Here is a 22,061-nt window from a genome sequence, read left to right as displayed (position 1 = left end):
GTGTGTGTGTGTGTGTGTGTGTGTGTGTGTGTGTGTGTGTGCAAGAGTGAGCCGGAAAGTGTTGATGAGCTGTCAGACGTTCAGCTCCGTACTTCTCTTCATTAGCATGACAGAGGAGCAGCACTGCCAGAGCAGTTAGTCACAAGAATCAGTGCTGTCACAACACATTACAGGAGCACAGCTTTCTAATGGAAGCTGCACTAAAGACAAACACAGCCCGAGATTGTTAGCTGTTCTCAAAGCACTCTGGGAATATACCAATCTTTCTTTTTCGCTCCCGCCCTCTTCTTCTCCTCTTTTCCAGTAGCACTCACTTCATTTTCCCTCCCTCAGCTCCTCACTCGTCTTAGTTACAGGACCACTAAAGATCGTCTTCACTCTGAGCTATGGCCGTAGTCTTGCTTTTATTTTTTACAATTAAAATGTTTCTCTCTGTCATATTAACTGTCTCAGTCCAAATGGATTTTCCGAACCTCATAATGTCATTTCCTCCGTGCTTACGCTTAATCTCTCTCTCTCTCTCTCTCTCTCTCTCTCTCTCTCTCTCTCTCTCTCTCTCTCTCTCTCTCTCTCTCTCTTTCACTCTCACTTTTGCCTTGTTTTCTCTCTATACTGACTCACCTCAGCAGCATTGCACTGTGTTCATTATCACCTCCTGAGTGAGCCTGATGTAATTTTTGCAGGAAGTTTGATTCATTTGATATCTCTTTTCTCTGGAGATGTTACTCACAAGTTCTTATTGTAAACAGTCATCAACAGCTCTCTCTCACACACGCATTTCCCCTCCCTCCCTCATCAGTGCATCAGTCTCTTCTCTTCTCTTCTCTTCTCTTCTCTTCTCTTCTCTTCTCTTCTCTTCTCTTCTCTTCTCTTCTGTTTTTTGCTCTTCTCTTTTGTCCAAAAACTATTTTCGAGAAACTCAAATCTGTAAACCAGCATTGTGAAACATCTGGACATTGAACGTGAGCACAAAACTTGGTTTTTAATTTATGTTCATTTTGTTTACAAAATGATCCAAACTAAACTTAAACTAAATTGCTCATGCTCTGAAAAAATAGAATGTGGTCAGTCAGATTTAAATATATATATATATATTGCTCATACTCAATTTAGTTTCTGGTTTCTAGATTTAGAGCGAGTCTGATCTATTCATGTAGTATTAATATACAATTACACTGTGGAATCTCAGGAGGATGTTGACACCTATGTACTAGGTATAAGTATAAACTGTATGTGTACTTAATACTACCAATACAACTAATACTAATAATACTCTATGTATTAAATGTGGCTGCCGAAAAGACATATGGTAGAATAGTGCATCAGTAATGTGGCTGATGCAAAATACCAGAATCATGGGTTCGGTTCTCAGCTCAGCCTCACAGCAGATGCTTTGAAAATACATGCATTGTGTTACTCACTTTTACTCAATTCTGTCATGTACAGTAGAACTAATGTACACATTTTAATGACAGAAATTCTGCACCATGACCAAATGTCTTTCATTTCAATGGAGAAATGATGAATTATATTTTTTAAAATATTAATACAGTAAAAATCCTTTAGAACCTCAACTGATTTAAAAATGTCAGCAATTCTTTGTGTTGCTTTATTGCTAAATGTAAACGAACCAGCCTTGACTTTGATTTCTTCAAAAACCTGTGGGGTTTTTTTATGGCACAAACCCCTCTGTCTCTGATTAGATGACATTTTTGTCAGTAGACTAAAACTGTGTCTTATTGAAAAATCTAAAAGCATCAACCCCTGAGAGCACTCACATCTATTCATCTGTTTCCTGAGTTTGACTCAGAGGGAAATTATTCTTACACAGTCCACGAAAACACACTCCTCTTCCTCCATTGTTGGTGAGGGAAAAAAGGAAATTAGTGTTTTGTAAGTGTCACAACTGAGTATGTAGAGCATTGAGCTAGTGCTAAACAAATGATTTAATAATAATAATAATAATAATAATAATAATAATAATAATAATAATAATAATAATAATAAAATAATAATAAACTGATTAAATCCTTTTAAACTGCTTTTAAAATGGTTCTGGCATTTTTTCTTTGAACCCAATATCAACAGTAATTCCACAGCACTCCAGCTCTGCTTTTATGCTCATGTTGTGCCTCACAAAAAAAAAAAAAAAAAAAAAAAAAAGGAAAGTATGTTTGGTTCAATTCAAGCAGTTAGGGCAAATTTTTTTCTCTCTTCTTTTATTTTTTCATGTCAGGAAGATTTGTAAAAGCATGATGACAAAAGTCATTTGTAGTCCATACACATATGGGGTGTGTATGTACAGTATATCTGTGTACTTTTAAGACTAGCTTCTGATGAGAAAACTTGTGTTTGTGTTTTGTCCTCTGTGTGTCCTGTTAAGTAGGCTTGGGCTAATCAGTTAGAGTGGCATGTAGAGGGAGAGAGAGCACAGCCTTTTGGCCCTGATGAGGTGTGTGTGTGTGTGTGTGTGTGTGTGTGTGTGTGTGTGTGTGTGTGTGTGTGTGTGTGTGTGTGTGTGTGTGTGTGTGTGTGTGTGTGTGGACAGGAATGGGTAATTGTAGGGAGGAGAGAAAGAGAGAGAAAGAAAGAAAGAAAGAAAGAAAGAAAGAAAGAAAGAAAGAAAGAAAGAAAGAAAGAAAGAAACAGAGAGAGAGAGAGAGGAAGAGGTGCCTGTAATCACTTTGCCCTAAGCAAGGAATGCTGCTCATCTTCTCATGTAATTACACCCATTTAAAGCAGCCTGGCTCCAGAGACGAGAGAAGGGGAAAAGCGAGGTTTTGCATTTGTGCATAGTTACTGGAAGAGTAAAAAGAGGTTCATAAAGTTCAGTGACACAAAATAGAGAATGAAAATTATTTTTCTCCCACATTTCCGCAAAAGCCTCGTTACTGTTCACTATTTCGCTTGGTCATAACTCGTATAGTAGAGAAGGAGGAAGAGAGGGAGGAGAGAAGGGAAAAAAACAGAAGCGATGCACTCCATGGTGATTGGAGTGTGGACCAAAGGCCTCTGGGGAGATCAGTTCCATGTGGCACACAGAGCGTCATGACAACCAGCCACACACACATACAGAGCAGCTCTACGACATTAGCGTCACAGCTGTGCAGAGCCAGCATACAGACACACGGGATTTGAGAGCTGCTTCCCGACTGTGTCTCCAACAACCCCTAGATTATTCATTTACAATTTCTGTCAGGTCTTATATTGCTGTTGCCACGAATGTGGAGGCTGGCTGACTTGCCCTGTCTGTCTTAAGTAAAGGAAAATTCCACCCTAAACGACTTGCATATTAATCTTCATAATTAACTTGTGCTCTTCTGTGCTGTGCAAGATTTATTTTGTAATGAGATTCTTTAGTTAGACATTTTGTTACATTAACATTTTGGTCTATTGTCACTTCTATTAACAGTTAAATGCCATTGACTTACATGCTAATAGCTGTGTCTGTAAGATTTTGCACTTGCGTGAATTCTGCATAAACTGACTGATGCAGCAGAGCTTTAGGGTTTCACTCTGTCCAGCTCAACCCCTTCTGTGTATTCCATGCAAGCACAACGGGTTATAAATCTTCACACGTCACGCTCTTCACACTGACATTTAACATTGCTAGAAAATGTTGAGAACGGAAAGGCGCTAACAGTGAAATCTGATTGTTGTCCGTTATGTTCAAGACCAGTGAAATTTCTCCCTGTGTAATGGCAGTGCTCTTGAAAACACACCACCAACCAACAAATTAGCAACATATATTTAATGTGTTTCAGGGCGAGGTTTCATCTAAGCCTCTAAACTCAATATGGGGTTTTAATTCAGTGTCAGACGCTAACAATGCTAAGACTTCAGAATCTCTCCCTCCCTCTTGCTCTCGCTAGCTTTCTCTCTGTGTATGAGTATGATTGATGGCATTAGGGACTGTGTGCTGTGTTCCCAGGCCATAGGTGGTGTGTGGTGTATAGAGAAGTGTGGAGACAGTGGAGGGCCGGCAGTGTGGTTTGGGGCAGTTATTGATGGGGCTGATAAATGAGCTCAGTGGGGGGTGGCGCCCTCTAGCAGTACTCGAACACATAGTCAGTAACACAGGGACACCACAGCCCCAACATTCTCATCTGCTTAGCATGCACACACTCACGCGTCCGCACACACACACACACACACACATATGCTCGCACAGACACACACGCACACACACGCACGCACATGCTCGCACACACACACCCACACGCACGCGCACATGCTCGCACACAAACACACACATACACACACACACACACACACATACTGTACATACATACATACACACATTCATACATACATACATATATATATACACACAAATATATACACACCTGCACACACACATGCACACAATTAGGGCTTAATGAAGTTGATTTTATGAGCATGTAGTTATGATTTCTTTCTTCAGAGATGTACTTTAATTAGTCATGTGTTACATGCACAGGGTATACACCAACCTACACACATGCACACAGTCTTGGGCTTCACTCTTCTGCTCACACTTATTCTCTTCTCACCTCACCTGCCAAGTAGCTGTTGCATAGTCGCTGTTTCTTCCGTTTCTTTTTCCATTCACTGATGGCTCCTCTGCCTCACTCAGCACTTCACACTTCATCATGTGTTATTTACATGCATGACATAAACTTCCATTCTTAGTTTAATTGCTTATAAATTTTATGCAACAGCAGGGGAAAACTTCATAACCCTACATGTTTTCAGAATCATATTTATTTGTACTGTATATGTCCATCAATAAAGTTTTTACATCACTGATATTTAGCTGGATTTTACACATTCAGGCAAACCAGAATTCATATTAATAAAATCGGACATCTGCTGCGTATCTAAACATGGGAAAGTTTTCAACACCTTCTTTAAACCAGATCCAATAGAATAGAGGATTTTATTTGTCACATATTCAGTTATATTACTTTTTTTGTATAGAGCTTTCAACAATGGACATTAAAACAAAGGTTAATATTATAAAAAGGAGAAAGCTGAGGTGACTGAGGTGACTGTGGCAAGGAAAAACTCCCTTAGATGGAAGAGAGAAAAAAACGTAAGAGGAACCAGACTCAAACGTGAACCTATCTTCATTTGGGTGACAGTAGAGGGTGTGATTATAAACTGTTTACTTAGAATGTTAGAATGTTATTATGAATAAAGTCGATTTCAAAAATCAAATACAGTCCGACAATAGTATATTGATTAGGTGGTTGTTGTCCTCATGTATTCTTTAACTAACTGAAGCTGGTACATCTAGATGCCTCAGGATCCTCAGGTTGGACTCTTCTCACTGAAGGTCTGAAATTTTCATTTATACAGTACCATATACTGTACATTACAGCACAGTGAAATTCTTTCTTCACGTATTCTAACTTTAGAGGTTGGGGTCATAGCACAGCGTGAGCCATGATACAGCTAGAGCAGTGAGGTTAAGGGCTTTTACCAAGGGTCCAACAGAGGCAGCTTAGTAATGCTGGGGCTTGAACCCTGATCCTTCAGTCAACAAGCCTTAACGGCTTGGAAGCCTTCATGGTACTTACTAAATGTGGAATAACATTCTTTTGAAGAAGCTACGAAGTGGCATTTGGGACAATCTGATATTCTCACAGGGGGGCATGGTGGCTTAGTGGTTAGCACGTTCACCTCACACCTCCAGGGCTGGGTTTTCGATTCCCGCCTCCACCTTGTGTGTGGAGTTTGCATGTTCTCCCCGTGCCTCAGTCCAAAGACATGCATGGTTGATTGGCATCTCTGGAAAAATTGTCCGTAGTGTGTGAGTGAATGAGAGTGTGTGTGTGTGTGTGTGTGTGTGCCCTGCGATGGGTTGGCACTCAGTCCAGGGTGTATCCTGCCTTGATGCCAATGACGCCTGAGATAGGCACAGGCTCCCCGTGACCCGAGAAGTTTGGAGACGCGGTAGAAGATTAATTAATTAATTATATTCTCACAGAAAAAGTGCTGGTTGGACGTGTTACTCAGATTATAATATCACTTTTGTAGGTATGAGTTGATGATTTTCTTTACACTACAGCATTGTTTCCTTGTTGATTCTGTACAGGAGGTTTACATTTATGTTTATGTTTACAGCATGTCGTTAACAGCAGTTCTGACTGCGAGGCAAATTATGGGATTGGGTTTTAAGGAATTACTTACATATTTAGTTAGAAACTAACATCATTACAATACAACATTAAACTTAAACTGTACAGAGTGTATCTGTATCCATGCATAGTAAAGAAAGGGTTTTGAAGCTGAAACATTGGGGTTTCAACATGTTGGATGAGTAAAATTGGATGATTCATATGTGGATTTTTAAATTTAAATACCAAAATAATTTTATACAATATCATTATAGAATAATGTTGAAGCAGTAAAATACCGTCTGAGAGCAATAGGGTGCACATCTCTGAATTTATACTCTGAATAGTCATCACTGCTAAGTGTCTTTTTAAGAGTTGGGAGTTTATAGGAGTTGTAGGAGTTATTATCTCTATCAGACATCTATCAGTCTGGCATTGGGGTCAGATTGTGTTCTCCTGAGCTCCTGATAATGAAGGTTAGAGCAAACACACACACACACACACACACACACACACACACACACACACACACACACACACACACACACACACGATGTATTGATTAAACCTTTATGTTTCCTGTTGAAATGATGAAGATATTCATCTTCTGGAGGACTTGTAAAAGCTGCTGCCTTTGACTTTTATACACTGGAAGTAAACAGGCCTCAGTATTTACAGTATGATTCCAGCAATTCAACACACCTGGGACAAGTTGAATTGCATTCGATACAGGGGTCACAGTAAAGTCTGACACCTCAGGAACATGTTTTTATCATTACTGTACTGTGCTTTGTTGCTCGTCATTCCTTGTGTAGGGGCGTGGTCTCTGAACCCAGTGTAGAAATCTGTCTAAGACTCTTTTGTTCAGAGGATTCATACGCTACATTACATATCTTTTGTTTTTCCACATTAGTGGATGTGTGTATACAGAACCAAGGGGAGAAAACATTCGTCCAAGCTTTCAGAATTATGGGCGTTGTGTGCAAACTGCAGCCCTGCATAATTATTTACGATTAAAGCAAATTCGAGAGCGGACTCATTCGAGTCAGTAAATTCGAGTCAGTTGTGCTTTGCAGTTTTATGAAATTCTTTTAATGAAAGGCTGACCTTCTTTATAATAAATGAGACTCCTAGTCAAATATTATTGTAGGCCATTAAGACTGTAACCAACGTAGCATAAAAAAACAATACAAAAACATGCCACTTGTGAGGGTGTTGTGTTGATTTATCTGCTAGATTTCTTCAGCCTTGTGCTCTTAGAGGGAATTGTTACTGCACATCAATACAAATTTATTCTGACTGATCACCTTCATCCTCTGATTTCTATCTAGTGATCTCTTCTAGGATGAGAGATTTGACTTTGGTTAATAAGAACAGAGCTTGAATGTAAAGTTGTGTCTCAGTGGACTATTGTTTATCCAAGTGAGAATATAAATCATTAAATCGAGAAAGAATAAAATGTAAATATATATATATAAGAAATACATTTAAAAAGTTTTTATACTACTGAAAGAATATTATATTTCATTCCTGAGTGCTCAAATCTGATTGGTTGGAATGTGTGGATTCATTTTCTACAATAGCAGTGCTGGCTGTGATTTAAACCACAGTCTATATTAATGTGCTATTTACAGTATAACACAGGATCATTTCTATAGCAATGACTAATTCATATATGGCAGACACTCCGTGTAATTAAGCCTAATAAACCGTTTAAAACATATATGATGAGAATGTAGAATCAGTGTTCTGTAAGGAACATATTGGCACTTTGTGTTCAGTTTTGGTTAAAAAGTGACAAGTTGTGTATTATGCTGAAGTGTTTGTTTAAAACCGCTGTCAGGTAAATGATAAGTTATAACAAACTCATCTCACAGATTACAGTTCCACAATATTGACTGGGTGGAAATTGTGACATGTTCCATGAATACATTTTAACTTGTAACTGTGGTATAAGGGGAAAGAAACACCTCTGCATGTACTGTTATAGAAAAATAATCCAAAAATGCATCACGCCACGCTGTCATGGATTATTTTTCTACAACAGCACACGCTGTCACATTATATTCCTTAGTTTCTGCTATTCATATTGTATCTCATATTTTCATATTGTATTGAAGCAGCTTTTAAATTGCACAGTATTACATCGATGGCTGCTATAAATGTATTTTCAGAGTCTTACTCAGATTGAGATTGGTATTATATCGTCCTGGAGAGCTTCACACCCGGATAATACACACTGTTGTCAGTTCACAGGTGTTTATTTCTAAGTTTGGCATCTCAGCATGGTGGCAGCCTTAGTTTATGCAAATCCCAAATGGCATTTTGAAGCTCACAATCATTTCTGAATGTATAATTCTGTCATGGCTAAGCTGAGATACACACACACACACACACACACACACACACACACACACACACACACACACACACACACACACACACACCGAGGAACAGTCTGGTCAGATAAGTGTGGAATACATTGTTAAGTGTCAGGCTGTCACTCCAGGCCACTGAGTGCTGATCACACGCATGTCCATTCATACACGCTCACACTCACATACACACACTCATAATTACAGGGCCACAAATTTGGGTGTGTGAGTCTATGAAGGAGCCATGAAACATTCAACAAAGAGTGTGCATGTTGTTTACACCCCACCATGAACGTCCCCAGTGACTAGTGTGTGTGTGTGTGTGTGTGTGTGTGTGTGTGTGTGTGTGTGTGTGTGTGTGTGTGTGTGTGTGTGTGTGTGTGTGTGTGTGTGGTGTGTGTCTGTGGTGTCTGTATATGGGTGACATGTGCTTGAAGATGTTTATGTGTACTTTGACTTGAGGCTTGCCTGTCAATAAAGCATGCTGAAAATCCCAAGAAAGCACTTTCATTGCACCCCTGACATGCACGCACAAACACAAACACACACACACACACACATACATACACATAAATGTTGAAGACAGAAATAGGTTGCTAACATAGGATTTTTAATCAGAGATGTGACATTGTGTGTGTGTGTGTGTGTGTGTGTGTGTGTGTGTGTGTGTGTGTGTGTGTGTGTGTGTGTGTGTGTGTGTGTGTGTGTGTGTGTGTGTGTGTGTGTGTGTGTGTGTGTGTGTGTGTGTGTGTGTGTGTGTGTGTGTGCGTGACACGGGAAAAGAGAGAAGTTTGAAGTGATAATAAGCCTTACCACTGCATTACCCCATTCTGTAAGGCTCAGTGTGAAGGAGAGTCAGCAGGGGATTGACAGTAATACAGAAGGAGGAGACGATGTGAAAGAGAGAGAGAGAGAGAGAGAGAGAGAGAGAGAGAGAGAGAGAGAGAGAGAGAGAGAGAGAGACAGGACAAAGCATTGTGGGAAGTCAAAGTCCATTTCGATGCTTATAATTTAAATGGATGCACTGTATGTATTTTTAAAATGTAAATCATTTGCCTTGTCCCTATTTGGATTCATCCAGTGTGAAGAACCAGAGTGCAGGGGTATTATAGTGTGTGAGTGTGTGTGTGTGTGTGTGTGTGTGTGTGTGTGTGTGTGTGTGTGTGTGTGTGTGTGTGTGTAGGTGTGCTCTGTACCTGCATGCAGCACGTATATACTCTTAACCTCTCCAACCTTCTTACATTATCTAATCCTGAGGCTTTCTATGCAGCATAATGAGTGAACACATTTACACAAAAGTAACTGAGGAACTTTTTGCAACTTTCCTGTAGCAGAACCTGTGTAATCAACCACCGCATTCTTCCTTGTGTAAATATAATTTCATTATTGAAGATTTGTAAAGATGTGTGAATTTTACTCTTTATGCCTTTACATTGAACACGCAACATTAAGAGGATTAGTTTAATTAATTCCTTTAATTATTTAAACACAGATTTGAATCATTTCAGGTAAAGGGACTTGACACTGTTGAGATTCAGATGTAGAAGTGTATAGTACACACAAACACACTCTCTTATTATGGCTTGGTGAACAATGTATCCAGGATACTGTGTTGAATCAGAGGGACACTGACTTTTTATACACCTGTGAAAGATGAGGATACTGTCTGACTGTCTCTGTGGCATAATGTGTTGGGGTGTGTGTAAGTGTGTGTAGCATCTCACTGTTTCTTAAATAAACCATGTGTGTATATGTTCTTGTGCACATGTTTTAGTGTGTGTTATTATGGTTGCATGTTTGTCTGTTGTTGGCTGGTTTCAGGAGCCAGGAAGCTGTTTAGCCACTTTACTGTCATTACAGTAATAAAAGACTTGCAGCGAGGCCTCCTAAGAGCTTGTCTCTATTCAAAGAGCTATAGCCATCCCAGCCAACCAGTGGGCTGCCGGTTGGGGCTGTGATGGATATTTGTGGGTTTGTGGCTGCACTCCAAACCATGTGTGTTCTCTTTCGGCAGCCAGGAGCGGGTCTTTTTCTGTCTCTCAGCAGCGGGTTAATTAAATTTGCTCCCATCTACAGCTATGCTCTCATTAGCATCAGTTCCTCTGCTCAGAGTGTTATGCTGTCAGTCATAAACACCCAGTTTTGCAAAAGAAATTTGGAGATTTGGAGACTAATTCCATCAGAATGTTGGAGAGACATCAGACATGATTACATGAAGATATTTGAAGACTGCTGTGTTTTTTTCTCAATGGAAATACAGTATCTTAGACAGTCAAATGTACTATAATCAGTTTGGGGATTACAATAAACCGATTAAACAAGAAAATGAAAAAAGTCTCTCTTTTTTTGAGAGGAAAAAAGTAAATGCTTACATTTGCTTATAGAGAGACATAAAAATTCTCAGGAAAAAAAAAAAAAAACCCAAAACAAAACAAGAAAATATAAATCATAGAATTACTGTAATAAAAATGTCTTGAAATAATTATATATTTTAGTTTATTATAATAGGAATACTACATAAATAGGAAATACTAGGAAATACTACATACTATATATTTATCTGTATTCATATTTTGAGTATCATCTTTTTCTGCGTATTTAAATGAGGTTTTTTTTAGAACAGCTGTTCTTCTTAACCTTCAAACTGTTTAGTCACATTGTTGTGAGCCCATGTTGTATTTTTGTGACTTTTCAGAAGGTCTGAGGAGAAAAACACACATTTCCATGTGTACAGTATGTACAGTAAGAAATGTCTTTGTTTACTTTTCAAGTGGACCTTTTCCATCTCAGCATGAAATCTAATTTGGAAACAGCCATTTCCACACTGGTGGAGGGTTTGGCTTGCCAGAACATAGCTAACTGGTGTTCAGCCATGCATCAAGCCCACATGGCCAAGCCCAGTGTTAGATTGAGCAACTACTGCGAGTTTGGTGCCAGTCAAGCACACACATGCCATACAATGGCCTGCATCTGCACGTAACAACATTTCTGTGTGTTTACACTGATTCACATTCTCTGCTTCACTTGTTCACACATTTTCCTCCATCGCTCCCTTTCATCCTCTCTCTGTCTTTATGTGTCATGTGTGTATATGTGTGTGTGTGTGTGTGTGTGTGAGAGAGAGAGAGAGAGAGAGAGAGAGAGAGAGAGAGAGAGAGAGAGAGTGATTTGGGGCACATGTTTGAGTGCAACAATCAATATAGAAAGAGCGAGGGCAAAAAAGGAAACACAATTACTTATTGACAGAAAAGTCTCAGAAGACACATAATGACAGTTGATGTTGATGGCAGAGGATAAAGAAAAAGAGACAGAATTGAGAAAAGATGGAGAGAGGCTGAGTCAGTTGCTGGCACAATGCATGTTTGTGACATGAAGTGATTTCAGTTGACTATGTCTTCTTGTGAATTCCACCTATTGTACTTTGTGGTACATGAGTGTGTCTGGAGTGTGTCTGTTTGACCATACAACTCTGTGAAGGAGGAGATGATGTAGTCTCTGCTTGTAGCTACTGTATGCGTTTGTGTGTGTGTGTGTGTGTGTGTGTGTGTGTGTGTGTGTGTGTGTGTGTGTGTGTGTGTGTGTGTGTGTGTGTGTGTGTGTATGTGTGTGTACGTGTATGCATGTGCGTGCTTGTCTCAACGACTTGTCTCTCTGTGGGTGAGGTATAAAGGACAGCGCTGTCACATATGGAGACATAATGGAAATGACAGCTCAAGCCAGGACCTTCTACTGGCCTTCCAGCTACTGCTCACCCTGCAGCATACACAATACGATGTTTGTGTGTTGTTGATAGTTGCTTTTTTTTTCTTACTTACATGCCTACATTGTGCGTTGTATCAAACAATGTTTAAATATGAAAAGAATAAATGAGAAAAATATTTTTTTTCCTAATTCAGACATTTGCAATTTTCAGCCCCTGCTTACTAAACCAACACCTAATAACAGTTAACATGCAGATCCACTTAAACACATAAAGCAAAAAGCTCTTTTCAAAGGCTGCTTATGCACCATACACAGGGCATCTGAACACTGTAAGTGTGTGTGCACACACACACCTGTTCCAGCATAAAACGAGATTCATAAAGACATGGTTTAGGTTGAAAAAACCTAAATAGTCTAAACAGAGCACTGACCACAATCCCATGAACATTTATAGGGATGAACTGGAATTCAAACTGAACCCTGGGCTCTCCTCACACAACTAAGTTGCCACTAATGTAAATCTGAGTGTGTAGATCTGTACAGTCACGTTATAAAACGTAGAACAATGGAAGAATAACAACAGCAAAGTGGAACTAAATCTGGAAAGGGATTTTCAAAAAGCACATACACTATACAGGTGATAGTGAGGGTGTCCACATAGTTTTGGCCATACTGTGTACATGTAGTGTAGTGCAGTATTGTGATATGATGCTTTTGTCATGTAGCCCACCCTGTCGGGGTGTTCATGGAACTAATATGATTGAAGCTCACAATCTCCCAATGACAGGATGGATGTATATTTAAATACTCATTTTATCTTATCCGATAGGTAAAGTCTCTTCTCTGTGATCATTGTTGTGTAAAACAGCGTGTGACCAAAATATTTGCTTCTTTCTTCATTCTCTTTACTAGCCAAGCTTTGTCCTTTAAATGTTTAACATTCTACATCTCCATTCTTTAGTTCCATCTAAATGCACAGCCCCATACCACATTTTTGTGAAGTGGAGGAAGCTGAGATTGAGAGGGAACATGACAGACAGGCAGGTCCATCCTAATTGACGCCTTCTTGTCCTAATGGTTTGGATGTTAGAGGTTCAGAGGAGTCAAGTATATCAGTGTTTCAACCAATTTAAAAAAGGATTTGTAGTAGGACTGGGTATTGATAGTGCAATAAATTATGCCATGATACATTCTCTGGGAAATCACTCGGGTGCTGTATAATATTTTTGGATGTTAAAATCTCTTTCAAGCAGTTATTGTTTCACTCAATTCAGTTCAGGTCGCTTTCATTTTTTTCTGTGTGAATATGTAAAAATAGAGGACCTTAAAGCTGACATTTTTCACACTTGGTAATTAATTAATTTAACATCACACAATTAATTATAGGTGAGAAAGGAATCTTTTTTTTTTTTATCACGTGTCAAGAGAGCTATGTGTTATTTTTGCATACAGGTTCTCTTGCATACAGTATGTCAGTGAGACAGCCATTCTTTTCTCCAGAACCCATCTGGGTTGGACAGTCAGCTGGTGTGTGTGTGTGTGTGTGTGTGTGTGTGTGTGTGTGTGTGTGTGTGTGTGTGTGTGTGTGTGTGTGTGTGTGTGTGTGTGTGTGTGTGTGTGTGTGTGTGTGTGTGTGTGTGTGTGTGTGTGTGTGTGTGTGTGTGTGTGTGTGTACGAGAGTCTGTGTCTTGGCCGTTGGCTAAAAGGTTAAGAGCACTGTGGTGTTGGATGTGACAGGGCACAGCACGTTGTGGCTCTGCCATGAACAGCACCCTGGATGAGCTGCACTGCTGTGAGAGATGTGTCACTGGGGAAATGTCAGGGGATAATGTGTGATCACTGGGCCTTTCAGTGGAAGGTCAGCCTGTCTCTCCCATGCTCAGTGCCTCTTTGCACTCCCCAGGGACGCAGAGCCAGAGAGAGTCAGGCTACTGACGCCACTCTACAGTAAAAATGTCAGACTTTCAGATACAGACTCGCACATCTTTTTATGCTAGTTTGCTATTTTTGGAGTTCAGTGATGCTCTGGAAAACTAACATATAGTGAGCATACTGTACTTTCCTTGCCAGAAAGGAAGCTATTGTCAGTGTTTAGGGTCACTGCTATAGTGACTGGTGTTTCAAGGACATTTTGGCATCCATTAAACACATACCTCTTGCCGGTCATCAATAAGAATGATGCATACAATAGACAGACAAAATGCATCGCAGAACAAAGTTAAAGAGGCATCATCCAATAGGAGACTACTCTGGGTTGTCATTGTTAAGCGGGAGAAACAATTCACAGTTGTCACTTCACATTCCAAGATGTACAATCCCATTTTTAAAGTGCATAAGAGCCACAGTTGAGCACTCTGTGATACATCATTTTTTTTCTGACACTGATTGCAGATCTAGCCTCATAACAGCATTGTGGAGGTTTGTTGGGAAGCTAAACATATCTTTTTTTAAATGATGTGTACTCATTACATTATTAATATACACCATTAATATGTCCAAGAATAGAAATGGTTCTCTGGATATTTTCATATTTTCAAACATTTTTAACAGCACATTCTGTTTTCAGTTTTGGTCTCAAAAATCACAAAGTGGGTTTTCTGATGGATTATATAATTATTATCTGTGAAACTGTGCAAAGAGGCTTTTTGTACAAGGATCTAATAGTAGCCATCAGGCAGTTGTCTCATAATCCTTCAGTTACTAGCACAGAACCTTAATTGCTGCTTTGTTCTCCCTGTCTGTGTGTAGACGGCAGTGACTACAGTGAAGTTCTGCCTGACTCCTTCCCCTCTGCGCCAGCTGAGCCGCTGCCTGAATTCCAGAGTGAGCCAGAGGACACGTTCATCGTAAAGAACAGACCAGTCAAACTTTCCTGTAAAGCGTCTCCTGCTACCCAGATCTACTTCAAATGCAACGGCGAGTGGGTCAACCAAAATGACCACATCACCAGAGAGAGCCTGGACCAGGTCACAGGTACCTTGCCCTTTCATACACATGCATTATAGGCACTTTTCCAAAAAAATATTGGTGTCTTCTCAAAAATACAGGTAGTGAATAAAAATTCGGAACAAATAATATTGTTACTGCTGACCCAGAGCTGGTGCAGGTCCAAGTGTTATATTTAGCAACTGACCTAGTTGTGGTACAGACCCAGTTCAGAAGTAGTCATCACAGCATTTTTGCTAAAAACAAACCACATTTCCTTTTTTTAATGAAAGATTATAATGCAGAATACTTTCAGGGCAGTGTTTAGGGGCAATCTGCTTCTACTATTCATCACAGCCTTTTATGCTAGCTGAACTGTGGTTAGTTAAGTTCATAACATGAATTCTACAAGGTGCTGGAAATATTTCTTTGAGATTCTGTACCATGTTGACATGATTGCCGCAGATAATTGCTGCAGATTTGTCTCACAACCTTCAACATTATCTACTGGATTTAGTGCTGATGACTGGGAAGGCAACTGAAGTACACACGGAGCTCTTTGTCGAACCAGTTAGAGATGAATTGTGCTTTGTGACATAGTACATTATCATACTGGAAGTAGGCGCTTGAAATGGGTACACATTGCACATGGTCTGCAGCAATGCACGGATGACCTGTTGCATTCAGATGCTCAGTTGGTTGGTCATTATTACTGTGAGACTTTATTATATTGGTTAATATGTGTTAATATTTGCTGTGCTTCAGGTCTGGTGGTGCGTGAGGTAGACATCTCAGTGTCCAGGGTTCAGGTTGAGGAGCTCTTTGGCTTGGAAGATTACTGGTGCCAGTGTGTAGCCTGGAGCTCTGCGGGTACCACCAAAAGCCGGCGAGCATATGTGCGCATTGCATGTAAGTCTGTCTGTAACTTGCACTTACTGTATAAAGAAGTGATGCATTTTAAGGCCAATAAGATCAACTTGCACTGAAAAATGTGACAGAAGTTTGGCAAACCTTTCAGCTTTTTTGCTGGCTAGTGTTGTTAAAAGCTTCTTATACCACCTGTCACACTGTGCAGACCTCAGGAAAAACTTTGAGCAGGAGCCACTCGGCAGGGAAGTGCGGCTGGAACAGGAAGTTCTGCTGCAGTGCCGCCCACCAGAAGGGATCCCACCTGCTGAGGTACATTAATTTAATTCCTCTTCCTCCTTTACTTTTTGCTTATTCTCCTTTCTTCTTTCATTTGAATTCTTCCAGTGTCTCCAGCTCTTGCTATTGTGCTTGGTGTGCTGCTCAGAGCACACAAGATAATACTGTAATAGTGAAACATTTCTTTATATGCTCAAGGATTACTTAATGTAGCCAAACACAGCAGAACATTCATGCAATTTTATTTAATTATCTGCTCATATATAAAATCGTTGATCAAATCTGGTGATGTTTTCAGGAGACAGTTATTTAACATGGATTTCGGTCATAACAATAAGAGAGAGAGAGAGAGAGAGAGAGAGAGAGAGAGAGAGAGAGAGAGAGAGAGAGAGAGAGAGAGAGAGAGAGAGAGAGAGAGAGAGAGAGAGAGAGAAAGAGAGAGAGAGAGAGAGAGTACAGGGATAATTTACCACAACTTGTCACTCATATGTTCTATAACATTAAATCTAACTATTAACCAAAAATAATTTGATGTCATATGTGAATAAATTAACATTGTAATTGTGAGCAAGTGAGTGTTGTGTTAGTCAACTTCAAAAGTCTCTGCAAAGTCCAAAGGGAGGCACAGCAGTTTTTTTACAAAATGCCTAAAAACATTATTGTTTGCATGGAGAAAGTGTATTTAAGGAAATTCTTTTTTTATAAGCACTTCCTTAAATACACTTTCTCCATGCAAACAATAATCTTTTTTAGGCATTTTGTAGAGAAACACTGCTGTGCCCTTTTTGAACCTTTTGGTCCAGCTTGATTTGGTTAATCTTTTGTGGCTGGTCAGGCCATTCCTTTCAACAAAAAAGTGTTTAAGGTTGCTGAAAATCAGACAGACATATAGAGATATATAAGTTATTATAGATTTTCAACACTTTCACCAAGTAAGTGTAAAGAATGTGTTTTAACACAGTAAATCGCAGCTAAATTTCTTCCTCTAATTTCACAGGTTGAATGGTTGAAGAATGAGGAGCTTGTTGATCCTGTGCAGGACTCCAACTTCCTTATAACCATTGATCATGACCTCATTATCAAGCAGGCACGTCTTTCTGACACAGCTAACTACACATGTGTGGCCCGAAATGTGGTTGCCAAGCGACGCAGCAGCACTGCAACACTCATTGTATATGGTAATGACCCAAAATAATCTTGCTTCTGAACTTCAGAAAAAGTGAAAAGTTCTACAGTTTAGTCAACAGTTCTTGTATTTAGGAATAACACACAAATTACCACTAAGCTAAACATTTCCGTGCTGTTTTATGTTAATATAATAACAATAATAATATAATAATAATTAATATACTGGTGTTATTTATAATACTCCTATTAAGTCTCTTATGAAAGAATATCAAGCTCTTATAGACGCATGACTTACGGAAATAGAAAGGCTTCATGTTCCATTCCCTGTCTAATTACTGTGGTTAACCTGGACCATTCGCCTCACAGCACAGTGCCAGACCAGCTGCTGTTTTGACAAAAAGTCTGTGTGAATCTAGTTCCATCACTGCATGCCTCATAATATCTGTGTATGTGTGTGTCTCTGTGTGTGCATGTTCCTCCTTAGTGATTGGAGGCTGGTCATCCTGGACAGAGTGGTCAGAGTGTAATGCACGTTGTGGGCGGGGCTGGCAGCGACGGACACGTAGTTGCACCCATCCGGCACCACTTAATGGAGGTGCTTTTTGTGAGGGCTCACCCTTTCAAAGAGTCACCTGCACCACCCTCTGTCCAGGTGAAACGGACTGACACTGTCAATCACTGACTTCCTTGTATATACATAAAAAACATTATATAATGAATCACTCACCTGTGCCAGATGTTCCATACTCAAAGAAACCTAAACAATGACACAAGTCTCTAGAATCTTCATGTACTGTATATTGTGCTGTGTTATATTTGAAACTCCTCAATGTGCTGTGTGTTGCCCCCTAGTGGATGGAGGCTGGACGGAGTGGGCTAAGTGGTCAGCATGTGGGACCGAGTGCACACACTGGCGCAGCCGTGAATGTCAGGCTCCTCCCCCACGTAACGGAGGAAACCACTGCAGCGGCAGCATGATGGAGAGCAAGAACTGCACCGAGGGACTGTGTGCCCGCTGTGAGTCACACTGATCTTTCACTGAGCCACATAAGGAAGGAGAGCCAATGCAAAGTAATATGTAAATGGTTCACACCTTGGGCTTTCCTTCTGAAACAGGAAGTCAGGGTAGGAGCACAGCGTTAAAGATTCACTACACTTCCTGCCAAATCAAAACAGACTCAACAGCAATCTAGTTAAATATGCAGTTTATTAAGAGCTGGATTTCACTCCTACACTTTTCACACTGCAGCTTTGTCATGTTTAGTTAAGCAGAGGTTTCCAAACACTGTACCACAGATTCCAACTACCGTGCCATGCTATAGGTCGTTTGTTATGAGCCTGCAGCAGCGTTTTCCCTCTCGTGTATCAGTGAGGGCATTAGTCTCCCCACAGGGGAGAGGGAGAAAAGGAAAAGCTATTTAGCATGAGGCAATAAAACTGCACAGAGATGAATAAAATAAAACTGTAGCAAGAAACCAGCTTTCTGGACAATCCGCACACACACAACCCACCAACATAGCTCAATGGCTACAGTAAATGCTCTCTCGCTCATTGTGTCTTGCACACAAATAGGCTGTATAATAACTGCACCACTTATCACAGCCCCTGATGTTTGAGCATGTTTGAGATGAGATCAAGATTTTGGAAAGGAAAAAAATGGAGATACACATGTAATATAAACTCAATCCATCTTGTCAGCGCAATATGGATGATTTAGGACACAGAATTAATGGGCAGGAAGCTGCACAAAAAGGCAAGTGCAAAAAGAATCAGCAAACAATGTCAAAGAAAGCAGAAATGTAAATTTAAAAAGAAAAGCTAATAATATAAGAACAATATAATAATATAATGGGTCCACAAAATACTCATACGAAAAACTAAAACACTAGCTCTTTTCCCAAACTTATAATAAATAGAAAATAGACTTTCCCACATTGTATGTTAAGAACATATAGAAGAGAGGAATAAGGGTTTGCTCACTTACTGAAAGGGTCTACTCTAGTTTAATACTAATCGGAAGGGTCAATATTGAATCACTTATCCAATAGCACTAAATATATATGACTATATAGCAATCACTTTATCAGCCTGCTGTTTGGATCAACCAGATGATGATGTTTTAAATGTTAACAGATATAGATTTAAATGAAATAAATTGGCAAATAAATACTTCACCAGAGGAAACACAAGCTGTAAACAAAGAATGCCATGTCATGATCAGTCCTGTTTACGTTAAGAATGTGCATAGATAATCGAACTACACCTTTGAGGCAGCAGTTTTTAAATACTGAAAATATGTGGGATTAAAGAGCGATAAAACATTTCCAATAATGTTTCATGTTCCAGTAAAGGAATACAACTCCTTTAAAAGTTTAATACTACAGAAGAACAGAGTGCAGACTCGAGTTTGCAGACTTCCTTTTTTTCAGCAGAAACTAAGCGACCCAACCTGCTCCATGATGCATTGCAGTTTAAAGTCGCAAATGCTCTCATGTTTCATTTTCCGCATGTTTCATACAGTAGGTTTCATTCACCGATGGTGTGAAAATAATATGCAAATATCACTACTGGCAGAGTATTATATGAAAACATGAGTACAAATACTGTATTTTGAGTGGGAGATTGTGAACCAAAAGTTAAACATGATCTGATATTTTTACTCCGAAATCTCTCTGGAATTTAGAAGGTGTCTGAAAATGTTGGATTTTGACCGACATCAGATTGTACATTTACAATTGGGCTGTGCTTGATATATTGAGCTGAGGATATCTCTATTCAAGGACATCTCTGTTCATTCAGTATCTGTTAGTTATGGATTTTACTGTATTTTGTCTGTCAGACATACATACCCCTGCAAGAAGGAGTTCATGTGCAAAAGCTACTTGATTTCACATTAATTTTATCCTCTCTTAATTCACCAAATATTTGCTCATTAAATTTTACAGCTACTGTATGTATTTCATAGTCCCTTTCTCAGCCTTCTTTAGATTTAGAGATTATCATAGAGCAGAACCGTTTGTGAAAATGCGGTGCTGTTAAAAGGGCATATCTCCTTGCTTAATATAGCGTTAGCACGTGTGTGGGTGTTTGCATTGGAGCTGATTATGCTTACTTCCATAAGTTAGAGCGCAGATGGTGAATAGGATAAATGCCGATATTTTTGGAGGTAAGGTACTTAACACATGAACACTGAGGGAATAAAAAAGATTCATTCTGATACTCAGTGCTTAGTGGATGAGCCAGTTTTACACTACAAAACAGCCTCACTGAACATGCAGGCAGGCAGGCTGTGTGTGTGTGCGTGTGTGCGTGTGTGTGCGCGTGTGTGTGTGTGTGTGTGTGTGTGTGTGTTTGTCTGAGCACCAACTTGAGGGTTTTGATTTGCTCCTAGGCATCATCATTAATAATGCAGCCCACACACTCACTCACTCTGTTTCATTTACTAATTCCTTCACAGTTTACACATGTCCAACTTTTATTTCAGCTTCCTCAGCTCTGTCGGATGTGCCGCTAGTGATTTATTTACTAAATGTGCTAGCCTATTTCATTCATTTCATTTGTTGTCATCAATTTTCATTAAGATCATCTCAAACTTTCTGTATGCATGACCCATTTTTCCTTTGTTTATTTTATTTACTTTTATGTTTTCTTTCAAACAGATAAAAAGGTTACTGTTGAACATACAAACCATCGTAAGTTCACATTTTCACGTTTGTGCATCCATTTCCTCACTGCGTGTGTGTGACTGTGATTTATGTGAGGGGCTACAAGTGTGCATCTGTGCAAAATCTCTTATCAGTGTGCATGTATGTGTATCCGAGCATTCATGTCTGATCTAGATCCATGCCGCCCTTTTTCACTTTTTTCCCCATTTCATCTTAGTGTTCTCTTGTATTGCATAACTGTTGTAAGGAGAATACTTTAGATTATTAGATTCCTTCCAGTATTTGGAAAGGTCAAAAATATTGATTTCACAGTCTTTCGAACATGGATAAGCACATATAAATGAAACAGCAGGAAGAGATAAACTAGGATATGCATTTACTGTAAGAGGCACCACACCCTTCACATCCCATCCACTGTGTAAAGACAAACAAAAGGCTAATTTTAGTGGCTGAGTAAGATTTAGTCGTAAAATAGACATTAACTACAAACTCATTAACCATTCTTAGGAATAATAAATTCTCTGCCTAATGAACTCAGAAGAAGTAATGGCAATAATACGATTAAACTATTTCTAGTGGAGACGATCGGAAAAAAGTAATTACAAAAGCATTTGACCAAAATTAGATGGTTTTGTAATATCAGCACCCTATATAATGCATATACCAGTTTCAAGTACAGCTTAATGAGTGTATATATCTGGCCCTCCACGGGAGGCTAATGTTTAGATTACTGTGACCCTCGATAACAAGAAAAGTGAAAAAATTGTGCTGAATTCATCTGCTCTGTTTTGTCTAGAGTTATAAGCTATGACCAGTGCCAGATTCACTGCAGTCTTGTTATTTGATCCCTCTTACTAATCAATGCCATACGCTCTTATTCTAGCTCTTATTCTTCTCTATTTTGTCATACTGTATACACAATAGGCCTTTGTAGTTGACTCATGGGTCTTTGTCATTTACATGGGAGCATTTGTCATATATAGGTGTTCTAATTACAGACCTTTTTATTTTACATATTG

At 39.4% G+C, this 22,061-nt stretch overlaps 1 protein-coding gene across 5 annotated transcripts in view; it reads left to right on the top strand.

Moving 5' to 3' along the window:
• unc5b (unc-5 netrin receptor B) overlaps nucleotides 1-22,061 on the top strand; it is a 54,764-nt gene that overhangs the window by 25,055 nt on the left and 7,648 nt on the right. For 2 of the 5 annotated variants that reach the window (XM_047812754.1, XM_047812753.1), the window contains exons 2-8: nucleotides 14,927-15,151; nucleotides 15,869-16,012; nucleotides 16,179-16,282; nucleotides 17,247-17,427; nucleotides 17,862-18,029; nucleotides 18,230-18,394; nucleotides 21,037-21,069. In XM_047812754.1, the coding sequence (XP_047668710.1) occupies nucleotides 14,927-15,151; nucleotides 15,869-16,012; nucleotides 16,179-16,282; nucleotides 17,247-17,427; nucleotides 17,862-18,029; nucleotides 18,230-18,394; nucleotides 21,037-21,069 (1,020 nt within the window). The remainder of the gene's footprint in view (nucleotides 1-14,926; nucleotides 15,152-15,868; nucleotides 16,013-16,178; nucleotides 16,283-17,246; nucleotides 17,428-17,861; nucleotides 18,030-18,229; nucleotides 18,395-21,036; nucleotides 21,070-22,061) is intronic. The other 3 variants (XM_047812755.1, XM_047812756.1, XM_047812757.1) reach the window with 3 other exon arrangements.

This window comes from Tachysurus fulvidraco, chromosome 4 (genome assembly GCF_022655615.1).
Source record: "Tachysurus fulvidraco isolate hzauxx_2018 chromosome 4, HZAU_PFXX_2.0, whole genome shotgun sequence".
Taxonomy (NCBI): Eukaryota; Metazoa; Chordata; class Actinopteri; order Siluriformes; family Bagridae; genus Tachysurus; species Tachysurus fulvidraco.
Note: the sequence above shows the minus strand (reverse complement) of the source record. Positions and strands in the feature narration are given on the sequence as shown.